Source organism: Drosophila arizonae, chromosome 3 (genome assembly GCF_054131065.1).
Source record: "Drosophila arizonae isolate 15081-1271.41 chromosome 3, UAZ_ARI_1.0, whole genome shotgun sequence".
Classification (NCBI taxonomy): domain Eukaryota; kingdom Metazoa; phylum Arthropoda; class Insecta; order Diptera; family Drosophilidae; genus Drosophila; species Drosophila arizonae.
The window spans coordinates 30,623,344-30,638,218 of record NC_142923.1 but is presented as its reverse complement, the minus strand read 5'-3'; the positions used below and the strand labels follow the sequence as shown (position 1 = coordinate 30,638,218).

Genomic DNA, 14,875 nt, shown 5'->3' with positions numbered 1-14,875 from the left:
CAAGAAACACGCACACACACACACCCACACATACGCACACACACACACATACGCACACACACACACACACACACACACACACACACACACACACACACACACACACACACACACACACACACACACACACACACACACACACACACGCGCGCGCGCATGGGTGGCAGTGAGCGCTTACTATGAGAACTTAATTGCTTATAAACTGTTTTTGTGGACGTACGATTAACATAGATATGCATGTACTTGCCAAAGCACAAGTCTCTAGTTTTGAAATACGCTTTTTACAAAAGTGAGGGTAAGATGGTGAATTTAAGAGTGGGGGGTAAATTTTAACAAAAACCGAAATTGTATAAATTGCATCTAAGTATCCATTAAAAATTTGGAGACTCTAGCAATAAAGGTGTAAAAGATATAATTTGATAGCTGGTTTTCGATAAGGTTTTTTATCGATAAAACAAGTAAGAAGGCTCCAGTCGAGACTGCTCGACTAAGAGATACCCTGAACCCTCCTAGCTGATATTCTAATCATTCTGCACTTCTTCTATGTACACATACATACATATGCAATTATAAGCACGCGCTCTGCTAACTGCGCAGTAAGCAGCGGGTGCGCTTGGGCTGCGCTGCAGTGTGAGCAATATTATGAGAATTTATTTGTTGGATAATTTCTTTTGTATACATACAATCTTAATGAAACTTTCAAAACACAAGTCTCTAGTACTTGAAATGAAAAAACCAAGTCGATTTTTCGATTATTCTCGATAACGAAGTTATATGGCAGTTTACCGAAAAAATAAAGCCTATGGTGTACACGAGTATGCATGCCAAATTTCAGCTCTCTAGCTCTTATATCTTCTGAGATCCTTTTGCTCATACGGACGGACAGACGGACAGGGCTATATCGACTCAGCTCGCCGTTCTGATCAAGAATATATATACTTTATGGGGTCTGCCACGCCTCCTTCTGCCTGTTGCATACATTTAACAAAACCATTATACCCTGATTTCCCATTTTCAATGGGTTCAGGATATAAAAAGATCGGGATGATCGATTTTTAATGATAAACTTGATATCCGCGCTGACATTTAAAAACAAGTAAGAACGTTGCAATCGGGCGATACCGATAGCAGAAGACTCATTCACAGCCCAAACGCTGTCAACCAGAGTATATAGTACAATTTTCAAGTCTAGTGCGCAGCAAAAAACACGGCATGATGCCATTAAAATTGGAAAATCATCGATAGCTATTGCATTCAAATTACATACATATATAATTTATACAATTTTGATTTTTATTATATATTTATATCCATACATTGGATACCGGCTTCAAGCTAACAGCAGATCAGCGCGATTTTCCTATGCTTGTGCACAGACTCATCGTCTATTCTATGCGTACAGACAGAAGCGCGCCTTTTCTCACATTCTTAGAATTTCGATTGATTTCTGGACTTTCTAGCCGTTACTGTAGTTTTGTCTGATGAAGCTCTCTTTTTAAGCTATTTTAGCAACTGATTGCTCGAGCAAAGCAGTAGCGCGGGTGCTAGGGGCGACGCAAGTAATGTTAGAGTAGCGGAGGTTCGAACCACAGTAAAGTGTTATTTTTTTTTTATTTATTCATACATATTTCGTTTTTTATAAAATAGATATTTTATTGGGAAGGTGCGAGCTTGACTGAATGGCACTTAACACTTTTCATTTTCTTAGTCGAATAATTTTATAAGTTTAAATTTGTTTCTTCTTAAATAGCCCTCAAATACATATACGCAAATACATACATATGTATATATAATTATATATGTAAGCCTGCACGCATAGCATCAAGCATTCCAGCCTTATACACGCGCTCATTTGTATGTGTGTATGTATGTACACATAAATGCGTGCTCTAGCATATTCTAAGAATCCCGTTGCGATTGATTTGTCTTTGCATTGTTTTTGAATTTCCAGCCGCTACACTGGCTTTTCTTTGCTATGCGGCGTCATAACAATAATGTGATTTCGTTTTCACTACTCTTGATCGAAACGACGCGGTGGTGCTGTAGGCTGAAGCGCCGACGATCTTTATTTTAGCTATTTTGACAAACATGCTGTTTGAGTTGGGTGCGAGTTCAAATCCCGCTGAAAACACTTTTTTTGTAAATTGCAAATTTTTGTTATTTTAGCTTTTTTATATTTTATTAATTTTATAAAAATGTTTCCTTCCGTGCTATCAATGCCTATTAAGCCTACTTATGTGTACATATACATGAATAGATGGCTGACGCATATAGATGTCGCAATTCGGGCACTGTAAATGCCGATTGCCACGCCCCTAGTGGCCGTAGACTCCTCAATTTTAGCCAGTTTTTAGAACGAGCAACCGGTCACCTAAATGCAAAATTTGAATTCTTACGCTCAAAAAATGTGAAAATTACAGGGTATTTTTCGATATGCCACGCCCCTAAAGAGGCTTAAAAATTATTTTTAGGGCATCGTTAGAGGAGGCCACCAGTAACTTAACTATCCAAATTTGAAGCTTCTAGCTCTTAAACTGTAGGAGATATAAACTTTTGCGGTTTGCCACGCCCCCTATAGGCGGACATATATCTACCATAGCTCGTTTGACTTGGGTTATCAACCCGCGTATATATACCAAATTTCAGGTCTCTAGCATCAATAGTGCCTAAAATATAGCAGAATTCGAAAAATCACTATATCTTCAGGTCCGATTTGCCACGCCCCTAGTGGGCGTAGATATATAATTTTCACCTATCTTCATAGAATTAAAACATCAGCTTACATGCAAAATTTCAGCATTCTAGGTTTTTAACTTTAGGAGATACAGTTTTATCCGATTTGCCACGCCCCTAATGGGCGGAGATATATCCGCCATAGCTTGTGATCTTGGGTGATCGGAGTGGACCTACATATTTTCAGCTTTCTAGCTCTTCAACAAACATGATTTCTGGTATATCGGAAAATGCATTTTCCGATCTGCCACGCCCCTAGTGGGCGGATCGGGAAAATTTTTACACTTTATAAATCGGAGATATACACGAGTATGTGTTCCAAATTTCAAGTCTCTAGCTTCAATAGCGCCGAAATAGATTGCGTTCATACGGACAGACGGACAGACGGACGGACAGCAAGACGGACATTGCACAAAACCAATATACTCATTTCACTTTCGTGAATGAGTCTAAAAATGGAAGTCTCTAGCTCTTATATCTTCTGAAATCGACGCGTTCATACATACGGACAGACGGACGGACAGACAGACGGAAAGGGTAAAATCAACTCAGCTCGTCGCCCTGATCAATAATATATATACTTTGTCGGGTCTGCCACGCCTCCTTCTGCCTGTTACATACATTTCCTACAAAACCATTATACCTTGATTTCCCATTGAAAATGGGTTCAGGGTATAAAAAAAAAACAAGTAAGAAACCTCTAGTCGAGAGTGCTCGACTAGATACTACCCTGAACCCAACTAATAACAATGCTCATTTAGTATGGCTAAGATATTAATTTTGATGTATTTTAAAATATAAATGAAATACAAAACTAATTTAATAAAATATAAAACTATTTTAAAACAATTAAAAAACTGTACACCAGATCGGGATTCGAACCGCGACTTCTCGATCGAGCGTCACGCAGCTACTCACTACGCCACCTCACTTGCGGCACTTGTGACAAAACTGAAATAGATTCACTGCTGCAGCGCCATCTAGCAAAACTAAACCAAACTAACTGCTGATGTGATTCTAAGAATCTGCTAGAATAACCAAACTATTAAAAACGCACATTTAGAATGGTTAAGCTTTCAATATCGGTGTATTTAAATATATAAATGAAATAGAAAACTCATTTATCAATATATACAACAATTTTGAAAAAATTAAAAAAAATCAACATAAGTTGCACCGAGCGGGATTCGAACCGCGACCTCTCGATCGAGCGTCATGCAGCTAACACACTACGCCACCTCACTTCTGAAAGTTGCGCTGGCAAAACTCAAATATATTCACTGCGCCATCTACCAAAACTAAACCAAACTAACAGCTGATGTGATTCAAAGAATGTTCCAGAAGAAGTTTTAATGTAGGTGTGCACACGTATACGATGCTGTTGTAGCTGCTGCACGTGCGTTTGATAATTGGCCAAATATTTGATGATTTTTAATTAATTTTTGACGGAATGGAATTTAATGAAACTTTCAGCATATGATCTACATATTATATTGAATATTTTAGAATTTTAAAAAAATGAAAAGTCATTCACAAATAGCTGTAGTGGCATCTGACTCGAACTTGAATGTTTTTATTCGTTAAAAACATAACGGGATGATTTATCGAATTTTAAAAGCAAACTCGACATCCGCGCTGTATATACGGTCATTTAAAAAACAAGTAAGAACGTTGCAGTCGGGCGTTACCGACTGCGGAATACTCATTCACATCCCATCAACAATTTAGTAGTTAAGTTTCGTTCTAATACTGTAGAATATACAGGTTTTTCCGATTTGCCACGCCCCAACTGGGCGTAGACACCTCATTTTTGGTCAGTTTTTAGAAAGAGATAACGTTACCCTAACTGCAAAGTTTAAATGCTTACCCTAAAAAAATGTGAAAATTACAGGGTATTTTTCGATATGAACCCGCCCCTAAAGAGGCGTAAAATTAATTTTTGGGGAATCGATAGAGGAGGCTACCAGTAACTCAACTATCCAAATTTGAAGCTTCTAGCTATTATACTTTAGGAGATATAAACTTTTGCGGTTTGCCACGCCCCCTGTGGCCGGACATATATCCGACAAAACTTTTTGGTCTTGGGTGATCAGTCCGAGTAAATATACAAAATTTGAGGTCTCTGCCATCAATAGTGTCCAAAATATAGGAGAATTTAAAAAATCACTATATCTTCAGGTCCGATTTGCCACGCCCCCAACGGGCGTAGACTTATAATTTATCTTCAGACTTTATAGAATCATACCATTAGCTGACGTGCAAAATTTCAGCATTCTAGGCTTACAACTTTAGGAGATATAGTTTTATCCGATTTGCTACGCCCCCAATGGGCGTAGATATATCCGCCATAGCTCGTGATCTTGGGTGGTCAACGCGGACCTACATACCAAGTTTCAGCTTTCTAGCTCTTCAACATGCAAAATGCATTTTCCGATTTGCCACGCCCCTAGTGGGCGGATCGGGAAAATTTTAACACTTTATAAATCGGAGATATACACGAGTATGTGCTCCAAATTTCAAGTCTCTAGCTTCAATAGCGCCGAAATAGATTGCGTTCATACGGACAGACGGACAGACGGACGGACAGCAAGACGGACATTGCACAAAACCAATATACTGATTCACTTTCGTGAATGAGTATAAAAATTCAAGTCTCTAGCTCTTATATCTTCGGAAATCGACGCGTTCAAACATACGGACAGGCTGATAGACGGACGGACGGACAGACACACAGACGGACAGGGCCAAATCGACTTAGCTCGTCGCCCTGATCAAGAATATATGTATATACTTTGTGGGGTCTGCCACGCCTCCTTCTGCCTGTTGCATACATTTCAACAAAACCATTATACCCTGATATCCCATTGAAAATCTAAAGAACATGAAGATAGTCCATTGAAAAGAAGTTATTAGACAATTAAGTTCCTGTAGTAAGTTCACATTGCAACCAATGCGTGTTCATGAGTGTGTACATACATACATATGTATGTGTGTATATGCGTGTATTTCTTGTGTAAGTAGAAAAACGAATAATTATTAAAATATAAGTTCCTCGAATGGTCAGGGGATTCCGAAGTCGAGCAAACTCGACTAGAGCTTAAGCGTTTTAAAAACCTGTATATGTATGTGTATACATACATATGTATGTACATACATATAGGAGTTTCAGATTTGAATATTGAAATATGTACATGCAACAAATATGTACATTCACACATTAATGTCTCTACGTACATACATATGTACATATGTATGTATGTATGTATGTACATATGTATGTATGTATGTACATACATATGTAGATGTACATAGACATGTATTGAATGTATGCACGATTGAGTGTACCTTGTATTTACAGATATTATGTACATATGTACATATGTATGTATGTACGATGCGTTTTGCGCGAGAGCGCTATAAGACAGCAAATCTCTGTCTTGATTTAAAGCTTCTACGAGGATGATCGCAACCTAAGCGATCAAAAGCTTATAAAGTCAAGTTCAATTTCAACATCAAGAGCATCAGTTTCGTTTTAAACTCCGAGTGTAGCACAACGAACCTTGGAGATATTTCAAAAAGGTTTATAGCCATTATGTGCATACATATTTACGTATTTTAGTAAGACGAATTTTTCGTATTTAACTTAGTATTTACATGTGAATGGGAAATTTATAAATGTGAATGTATGCATATGTATGTATGTATATACATATGTATGTATATTTAGTACATACATACTTACAAACCTGTATATTATATGTTTATGTACATCAGTATACACATACATATGTATGTATTTTTGTGTATGTGTGCCTGTAAATCACAAGTATATAATTATCTCCTTGTTTGTAAACAAGAAGCCATGTTCAGTACTGCTAGTTGTTTTTAAGAAATTACACACTTGCACATGTGCGTGTGTCTATCGCAACTCACAAATCTGTCAGTGGCTGTATATGCTCGAAGGTGGGTTTGTGTGTATAATGCAGTACAGTGATACATCCGTATAAATACGTACATACATATGTATTTATGTATGTATGTATTAAATACAGATAGGTACATACATACACACATATTGTATGTATTTTTGTGACTGCGGCATCGCAAATTAAACCGGTCTGTATAAACATTAAATTACAATCGTTTGGAATGAATGGGACATTCCTGGCCGTAAAAAAGTTGTACATTATAGAGAGGGAGTTATGTAACTAATTTAGTCATTGGTTGTTTGTATCGTCATAAAGTCTGAAAGTGAAATATACATACATACATACATATGTATATACCTATACATTTCATTGTACATATGTATGTATGTATGTACATATTTGTTTACATTTTTATAAGATTTTGCATTTGTATTGTGTAATCGACCGAAGAATAATGTGCCGCCCTATTAAATGTTATATATATGTATGTACATATGTACATATGTATGTACATATAAGTTTTTGTGGCTTTATCACCTTTAACACTTATTTCCCAATACTTAAAGCTGAGCTTGTAGCTAAATATACATACATACATATGTACGTCAATTCATTTTGATAAGAACATTTTATAAATGGGCCTTCAGAGTAATACACACGTTGTTCAACTTAAGTAAACCTAAAAACACTGTTCGAAGGAATAACAAAATTCGTTGAGTAAAGATAAATGCTAAATGATATACATACATACATAAATATGTGTGTACATATGTGCATACACCTACCAAAAAATTGCATGTCTTTATCTTTTATATCTTCTGAGATGGAATCGTTCAACATACGGACAGACAAACAGACGAGGTCTGACGCGTCTCCTTCTGCCTGTTAAATACTTTTTAACAATACCACTATACTCTGATTTCCTATTGGTTGTATATATCTATGTATCATTTATTGTAAGATTATCATTAACGAAATATTTGCATTTATTTAATGTGGTTAACGGTAAAGTAATGTAAAACAAGTAAGAAAACTCCAGTCGACACTGCTCGACTAGGAGATACCCTGAACCCTCTAATCTGATATTCTAATCATATTCTTTTCGGCACACATACATACACACGCACGTATTAGAACGCGCTCTGCTAACTGCGCAGTAGGCAGCGACTGCGCTTGGGCATAATCATAATGTTCAAATGTATGTACATTCCAAAGCGCAAGTCTCTAGTACTTGAAATACGCCTTGTACAAAGGTGAGGGTGAGGGGGTGGATATAGAGATGGGGGATAAATTACAACAAAAATCGAAATTCTATAAAATACATATAAGTCTACATATAAAATTTGCAAGCTCTATCTCTAAAGGTGTAGGAGATATAATTAAATAACTAGCTTTCGATAAGGTTTTTGATCGATAATAAAATATCGGGAGTATTTATCGATATATAGGTAAAAACTTGATATGCGCGTAATATACACGGACCTAGGAAAAAAAATTTCAAGTCTCTAGCTCTTATATCTTCTGAGATCGACGCGTTCATACATACGGACGGACGGACGGACGGACAGACAGACGTACAGGGCCAAATCGACTCAGCTCGTCGCCCTGATCAAGAATATATATATATATATATATACTATAGGAACCTAATTGTTCAATAAATTTTCTTGTGGATGTACTTTCTTCATGAAACTTTCAGATTATCATTATAACCTGGATATATGTACATGTATTTGCCAAAGCACAAGTCTCTAGTATTTGAAATACGCCTTTTACAACGGGTGACGGGGTGAATTAGAGGTGGGGGTAAATTTTGACAAAAACCTAAATTGTATAAAATGCATATAAGTATACAAAAAATATTTGGAGACTTTCGCTTTAAAGATGTAGGAGATATAAATTTATTAATGGTTTTCGATCATGTTTTTAATCGATAACAAAATAACGGGGCAATTTATCGATATTTAAAGCAAAACTCGATATGCGCGTGCTATACACGGACCTAGCTCTTATATCTTCTGAGATCGACGCGTCCAAACATACGGACAGAGCTAAATCGACTCAGCTCGTCGCCCTGATCAAGAATATATAAACTTTATGGGGTTTGCCACGCCTCCTTCTGCCTGTTACATACATTTAACCAAACCATTATACCCTGATTTCCCATTGAAAATGGGTTCAGGGTGTAAAAATATGCATAATTTCCTTTTTACAGATTCTTGAATATTACATTAATTAATAATCATAATTACCTTGCTTCTTTTAGGAAACAATGATGAAAATTGAGTGTTTTATAGTAGTGATTTTCGCATGCTATTGCCTGGGCGATGATACCTCATTAAATGATCTTATTGCTGAGATTTTTAAAACCGACAGTTCCACTCCTTCAACCCCGATACAGCCCATCCAACCAACGCAGCCTTCACAAACAGCTGAGACTCCTAAAGAGAAAACCAAATATGAGTCATGTGGTATACAGAAGGAATGTGTGCCCCGATGGTTATGTGCGAATGATACGATAAATACTAGTGGAGAAAATATTATAGACATTCGATTTGACGGAACTTGCTCTAATTATTTGGAACTATGTTGTGAAATTCCCAACAAGGTATTTAAGCTACAAGTAACAAGTAAGAAAGCTCTAGTCGAGACTGCTCGACTACGAGATCCCCTGAACCCTTGGAGCAATAGATATTTCAATAATTTTTCGCGTCTTTCAGCTTACACAAGAAACACGCACACATACACACACAGGCACGTACGCACACACAGGCACACATACACACACACGCATACAGACACACATACACACACACACACACGCATACACACACAAACGCATACACACACACATACACACACACATACACACACACATACACACACACATACACAAACACATACACACACAAGGACCCACGCATAAACACGCATGGGCTGCAGTGTGCGCTTACTATGAGAACTTAATTGTTTAATAACTTTTTATGGACGTACGATCTTCATGAAACTTTCAGATTATGATTATAACATGAATATGCATGTAATTGCCAAAGCACAAGTCTCTAGTATTTGAAATACGCGTTTTACAAAAGTGAGGGTGAGGGGGTGAATTTAGAGGTGGGGGGTAAATTTTAACAAAAACCGAAATTGTATAAATTGCATATAAACATACATTAAAAATTTGGAGACTCTAGCAATAAAGGTGTAGAAGATATAATTTTATAACTGGTTTTCGATAAGGTTTTTTATCGATAAAAAAAGATCGGGATGAGTTATCTATTTTTAATGATAAACTTGATATGCGCGCTGTAATTACGGACATTTTAAAAAAAAATTTGAAGTCTCTAGCTCTTATATCTTCTGAAATCGACGGACGGACGGACGGACGGGCAGACAGACGGACAGGGTCAAATCGACTCAGCTCGTCGCCCTGATCAAGAATATATATACTTTGTGGGGTCTGCCACGCCTCCTTCTGCCTGTTACATACATTTCAACAAAACCATTACACCCTGATTTCCCATTTTCAATGGGTTCAGGGTATAAAAATTACATTATTATTTACAGAAATATTACATGTTTTTATAAAAAAACAAGTAAGAATACTCTAGTCGAGAGTGCTCGACTAGACACTACCCTGAACCCAACTAATAACAAGTAAGAAAGCTCTAGTCGAGACTGCTCGACTACGAGATCCCCTGAACCCTTGGAGCAATAGATATTTCAATAATTTTTCGCGTCTTTCAGCTTACACAAGAAACACGCACACACACACACACAGGCACGTACGCACACACAGGCATACATACACACACACGCATACAGACACACATACACACACACACGCATACACACACAAACGCATACACACACACACATACACAAACACATACACACATACACAAACACATAGACACATACACAAACACATACACACACAAGCACCCACGCATAAACACGCATGAGCTGCAGGGGGTGAATTTAAGGGTGGGTTTTTTAACAAAAACCGAAATTGTATAAATTGCATATAAGCATACATTAAAAATTTGGAGACTCTAGCAATAAAGGTGTAGAAGATATAATTTTATAATTGGTTTTCGATAAGGTTTTTATCGATAAAAATATCGGGATGAATTATCGATATCGATCTATCGATCGATTTAATAATAAACTTGATAACCGCGCTGTAATTACGGACATTTAAAAAATAAATTGAAGTCTCTAGCTCTTATATCTTCTGAAATCGACGCGTTCATACGTTCACACGGACAGACGGACGGGCAGACAGACGGACAGGGCCAACTCAGCTCAGCTCGTCACCCTGATCAAGAATATATATACTTTGTGGGATCTGCCACGCCTCCTTCTCCCATTGCATTGAAAATGGGTTCAGGGTATAAAAAACAAAAGAAGTAACAAAAATCAGCTAACAAGAAAGTGTTTACACAACTAAAACAATTAATTCATTATAGTGTTTTAACTACTTTTTAGTTAAAACTAATATTTTTTTTGGCCACCGTTGGCATCTATGACTGCTCCCAAGCGTCATTTCATCGATTGGACCAAGTTTCTTACATATTCCACTGGGATATTTTGCCATTCCTCCAAAACAATGGCTCAGTATTCTTTGGATGCCTGTCTGTCCGTATGTTTGAACGCGTCGATCTCTGAAGATATAAGAGCTAGAGACTTGAAATTTTTAAATAGCCCTCAATTACATATAGGCAAATACATACATATGTATGTATATATGTAAGTCTGCACGCATAGCATCAAGCATTCCAGCCTTATACACGCGCTCATTTGTATGTGTGTATGTATGTACCATAGCTCGCAAATAACTGTTAACACTTTTTCGTTGTCTGCAAAAAAGTGTCTTTCAGTGACACAGTCAAAAAAACTCAGACAGAAACTGTTTTTGTCGCGTCTGGCTTAGCTCTCTCGCGCTCTGAGGGAGATAGTTGTTTCTGTTTTCGTTTCCTCAAGTCAAACACTGATCGTTTGCTTGAGTTAAATGAAGTAACGGTAAGTTGAGAGAGAGACGTGTCTGCACAATTTTTTTTAGTTATGGTGCGAGAAAGAGAATAAACGAAAAAACGCTCAACTCTCATTCGCAAGCTCTGGTATGTACACATAAATACGTACTCTAGCATATTATAAGAATCTCGCTGCGATTGATTTGTCTTTGCATTGTTTTTGAATTTCCAGCCGCTACACTGGCTTTTCTTTGCTATGTGGCGGCATAACAATAATGTGATTTTGTTTTAACTACTGTTTACCGAAACGACGCGGTGGTGCTATAGGCAAAAGCGCCGGCGATCTTTATTTTAGATATTTTGACATGAGCATGCTTTTCGGCTTGGGTGCGAGTTCAAATCCCGCGGAAAACTCGTTTTTCTAAATTGAAAATTTTTTTGTTACTTTAGCTTTTTTATATTTTATTAATTTTATAAAAATTTTCCTTCCGTGCTATCAATGCCTATTAAGCCTATTTATGTGTACAAATACATAAATAGATGGCTGAGGCATATAAATGCCGCAATATGGGCACTATAAATGTTGATTGCCACGCCCCTAGTGGCCGCAGACTCCTCATTTTAGGCCAGTTCTTTGAACGAGCAACCGGTATCCCAAATGCAAAATTTGAATTCTTACGCTCAGAAAATGTGAAAATTACAGGGTATTTTTCGATATGCCACGCCCCCAAAGAGGCTTAAAAATTATTTTTGGGGCATCGATAGAGGAGGCTGCCAGTAACTCAACTATCCAAATTTGAAGCTTCTAGTTCTTAAACTATAGGAGATATCAACTTTTGCGGTTTGCCACGCCCCCTATGGGCGGATATATATCTACCATAGCTCGTTGGCCTTGGGTGGTCAACCCGCGCATATATACAAAATTTCAGGTCTCTAGCATCAATAGTGTCCAAAATAAAGCCGAATTCGAAAAATCACTATACCTTCAGGTCCGATTTGCCACGCCCCTAGTGGGCGTAGATATATAATTTTCACCTATCTTCATAGAATTAAAACATCAGCTTACATGCAAAATTTCAGCATTCTAGGTTTATAACTTTAGGAGATACAGTTTTGTCCGATTTGCCACGCCCCCAATGGGCGGAGATATATCCGCCATAGCTCGTGATCTTGGGTGGTCGACGCAGACCTACATACCAAATTTCAGTTTTCTAGCTCTTCAACAAACATGATATCTGGTATATCGGAAAATGCATTTTCCGATTTGCCACGCCCCTAGTGTGCGGATTGGGAAATTTTAACACTATAAATCGGAGATATACACGAGTATGTGTTCCGAATTTCAAGTCTCTAGCTTCAATAGCGTCGAAATAGATTGCGTTCATACGGACAGACGGACGGACAGCAAGACGGACATTGCACAAAACCAATATACTCTTTCACTTCCTGAATGAGTCTAAAAAACCGAATATTAATGTTTGACACTGTATATAATACTTACATACATATATATTTTTTTTAACCAGAAAGAAAAGGCAGATATATCAATTGAACCTATTGATCGGGGCTGTGGTTACCAAAACCCAAACGGAGTTGGCTTTAAGATTACGGGAGCAATCGATCAAGAAGCAGAATTTGGAGAATTTCCATGGATGGTTGCAATTTTAAGAGAAGAATCGCAACTCAACTTATATGAATGTGGAGGAGCTTTGATAGCCCCAGATGTTATACTGACAGCTGCCCATTGTGTTCATAATAAGGATGCAAAATCTCTTATTGGTAAGATGACCTGAACAATTTAATTATATTAATTTGAAATACTTTATATTTATTTCAGTTCGGGCTGGTGAATGGGATACGCAGACGAAAGTAGAAATAATTCCACATGAGGATCGTTATGTTAAGGAGATAATATATCACGAACAGTTTAATAAGGGGTCTCTTTATAATGATGTTGCGCTACTTTTCCTGGAAAGTCCATTTAACTTGCAAATGAATATTCAACCTATTTGCCTGCCGAATATAGGGGAGGATTTCGAGCTAGATCGCTGTTACGCAACTGGTTGGGGAAAAAATAAATTTGGAAAGGAAGGCGAATACCAAGTTATTTTAAAAAAAATAGATTTACCCGTCGTTTCAAACGCAAAATGCCAAGCTAATTTACGCGAAACACGACTTGGAAGGCATTTTATATTGCATGATAGCTTTATGTGTGCCGGGGGAGAAAAGGATAGGGACACTTGCAAGGGCGATGGTGGCTCACCATTAGTGTGTCCAATTAAAAATCAACCTAACCGTTTCAAATCCGCTGGCATAGTTGCCTGGGGTATAGGTTGTGGCGAAGAGAATATACCTGGTGTATACGCGAAGGTTTCTTATTTAAGACCATGGATAGACCAAAAGCTTGCTTTGCGACAGGTTGATTCCAAATATTTTACGCCTTAATCGATCATTTTAGATATTTGAAAATTGTATGAATTTTGTTTATGAATCGTACAATGTAAAATGAAAAATTAATAAAAAAAAGTATGTTTGCATAAAGATAATTATTTTTTATACAGTTTAACATGAAAGTGTTTTCACATAGGAAACAAATATTTTTGTTCTTTAACATTAAACAATTAAGAAAGCTCTAGTCTAGACTGCTCGACTACGAGATCCCCTGAACCATCCGAGCAACTGATATTTCAATAATTATTCGCACATGCACACACGCACACACACAGGCATACGCGCTCACGCATAAACACGCATTGGCAGCAGTGTCGGCTTAATATGGGAACTTAATTCAATTAACAAGACAAGTTATTAAACAATTAAGTTAATTGCTTAATAGCTTTTTTGGGGGTGGACTATATTCATTCAGATTATGAAATACGCCTTTTAAAAATTGATGGGTGATGTGTTGACTATAGGGGTGGAGGGTAAATTTTTAACAAAAATCTAAATTCTATAAAGTGCATATAAATCTACATTTAAAATTCTAGCTTTAAGATGTAGCAGATATAAATTTGTTAATGATTTCCGATAATGTTTTAATCGATAGCAAAATAACAAGACAAGCTTTCGATTTTTGAGCCTAGGAAAAAAATTTCAAGTCTCTAGCTTTTACATCTTCTGAGATCGACGCATTAATACACACGGACGGACGGATAGGCGGTCAGGGGTAAATCGACTCAGCTCGTCGCTCCGATCAAGAATATATATACTTTGTGGGGTCTGCCACCACAGAACGAT

General features: G+C 37.3%; 1 protein-coding gene across 3 annotated transcripts; it reads left to right on the top strand.

Moving 5' to 3' along the window:
* Positions 1-6,152: 6,152 nt before the first annotated feature.
* On the top strand, positions 6,153-14,184 carry LOC108609697 (phenoloxidase-activating factor 2). 3 transcript variants are annotated; one of them, XM_089463433.1, is made up of 4 exons: positions 6,153-6,312; positions 8,929-9,270; positions 13,165-13,417; positions 13,476-14,184. In XM_089463433.1, exons 2-4 carry the CDS (start codon positions 8,935-8,937, stop codon positions 14,081-14,083), a joined length of 1,197 nt encoding a protein of 398 aa, XP_089319559.1. In that variant the 5' UTR covers positions 6,153-6,312; positions 8,929-8,934; the 3' UTR covers positions 14,084-14,184. The 3 variants fall into 3 exon arrangements, with proteins under 3 accessions (XP_089319559.1, XP_089319560.1, XP_089319561.1); XM_089463434.1 differs by having other exon boundaries at positions 6,193-6,351; XM_089463435.1 differs by lacking the exon at positions 6,153-6,312 and adding an exon at positions 6,569-6,696.
* The last annotated feature ends 691 nt before the right edge of the window (positions 14,185-14,875 follow it).